This window comes from Nanorana parkeri, unplaced genomic scaffold (assembly GCF_000935625.1).
Source record: "Nanorana parkeri isolate BGI_ZX_2015 unplaced genomic scaffold, ASM93562v1 scaffold2842, whole genome shotgun sequence".
In the NCBI taxonomy this organism is placed as follows: domain Eukaryota; kingdom Metazoa; phylum Chordata; class Amphibia; order Anura; family Dicroglossidae; genus Nanorana; species Nanorana parkeri.
This window is the reverse complement of record NW_017309110.1, coordinates 23,725-25,877: the sequence shown is the minus strand read 5'-3', so window position 1 is coordinate 25,877 and position 2,153 is coordinate 23,725. Positions and strand designations below refer to the sequence as shown.

General features: G+C 44.2%; 1 protein-coding gene across 1 annotated transcript in view; it reads right to left on the bottom strand.

The window, feature by feature from the left end:
- GPAM (glycerol-3-phosphate acyltransferase, mitochondrial) overlaps positions 1-2,153 on the bottom strand; it is a gene marked incomplete at its 5' end in the record, with an annotated part of 34,775 nt that overhangs the window by 9,236 nt on the left and 23,386 nt on the right. Inside the window, one exon of the mRNA XM_018574258.1 lies at positions 1,572-1,649. Within this exon, the coding sequence (XP_018429760.1) occupies positions 1,572-1,649 (78 nt within the window). The remainder of the gene's footprint in view (positions 1-1,571; positions 1,650-2,153) is intronic.

Below are 2,153 nucleotides of genomic sequence, written 5' to 3'. Positions count from 1 at the left end.
GGGGGGGGGACGTCGTTTTCTTTTTTCAATATTGTTTGGTAAAACTTATTTTCTTTTTTATGGAATCTATATCCCGGAAAAAATAAATACAAATGTGTTCTCTTCAGTTTGAACCCATATTCGTTTAAAAAGTAAAAAAGGTAATTTACTATAAATAGAAAAATATACATTTTATTCTTTAATGTGTCCCCGTCCCATGTTTCTGGTACAGAGCTTGGCACAGTTCATTGAAAATGAAAGAAAAGCATTTTTTTTTTTCTAATTTTGCTATTTTTCTTGTGAACGCAAAAAAAATAAAAAAATCAGAAAAATTAAAAAAAACTAAGGAGTGAAGGGGAGGAAGGATTTAATTAGGGCTGATTAGGGCTAACTAAGGGTTAAATGGTAATATATTAACCAAAATCAACTTGTAAGGTCTACTGTTATATGCAGTTGAAGGGTCACACCTTTGGTCCACCAATGAACAAAAGAGAAAAACACAATGTAACAATTTGCTTACTCCCCACGACACTTGCAGACTATCCGTGGGTGTCATTCTACAAAGGGGTGGCAGCATTTCTGACTGCTGGCGGCAAGGAGGAAAGGAGCTGGATATAAGAGGTGTCCGAAAAACTAGGGATGCACCGATACTGGTTTTTCGGTATCGAGTACAAGTACCGATATTTATCTTTCGGTACTCGCCAATACAGAGTACCGATACCGGTACTTCCGCTAGCATGGGGCTGGCTTCCCGGGCAATCAGGAAGGCGGATGACGTGCCATTACCCACCGCCCGGCTTCTTGATTGCCCCGGGAAGCCGTCTCCATGCTGTTTGGCCGGCTCGAAGCAAATTGGCCAGGAAGCCGGCTCCATGCTGTTTGGCCGGCTCAAAGCAAATTGGCCAGGAAGCCGGCTCCATGCTGTTTGGCCGGCTCGAAGCGGATTGGCCGGGAAGCCGGCTTCCCTGTCAATCAGCATGGAGCCAGCTTCATTACCCGCCGCCCGCCTTCCTGATTGCCCGGGAAGCCGTGCTCCATGTTCCCTCACGGCACTGCCGGTCAGAGGAAATCTCCCTCTGGCCGGAAGTTCCGGTGTCGGGGGAAGGTATCGGAGCATTTGGACGCTAGTACTTACCTAAATACTCGGTATCGGCACCAATACTAGTATCGGTGCATCCCTACTAAATACTATGTTAAAGTTTTTTAGGATCTATCTTCCATCGGTTAAAAAAACCCACTTTCGTTACCTTAATTTTAGGGTTGCTGGTTTGGTTATGTGTCCATTTTACAAACGCAGACGTTCGGTTTAATGTCTCTGTTGTATTTATAACTACATTTTATTTAGTATATTTTTTTAATTTGATATTCAGCTGATTACTGAGGATTCTGTTTGGTAGACTCTTTGCCCCGGGTCAGCACTCTGGACGGGTGCTCGTTCACTGTGCCGCTGATTGGCTTAGTTCTTAGCGGACAATTGTCACACATCATGGGGGGGAGGGGATGGGGGGAAGGGTTCCATGTTTTTTTTGCCATCTAGAAAAGAACAAAGCTCTCCAGGAAATATTTACACACGAGCGTTCTGTGCCAGTTACCTCGGCTACCAAGAATATCCCGTAGGTGACCAGGCGCTGGACAGCCTCATGACAAACCTGGTAGAACATCTGACAGGACTGGAAGAGAAAACACAAACAAGGACTTGTCACCGTGTGGATCTGAGGATGTCCTTAAAAGAGAAGGTGCAGTCTCAAATATATATACACACACACACACACACACACACACACACACACACTGAGTGGCCGGATTATTATATACACTGAGTGGCTGGATTATTATATACACCGAGTGGCCGGATTATTATATACACCGAGTGGCCGGATTATTATATACACTGAGTGGCCGGATTATTATATACACCGAGTGGCCGGATTATTATATACACCGAGTGGCCGGATTATTATATACACTGAGTGGCCAGATTATTATATACACTGAGTGGGCGGATTATTATATACACTGAGTGGCCGGATTATTATATACACCGAGTGGCCGGATTATTATATACACCGAGTGGCCGGATTATTATATACACCGAGTGGCCGGATTATTATATACACCGAGTGGCCGGATTATTATATACACCGAGTGGCCGGATTATTATATACACCGAGTGG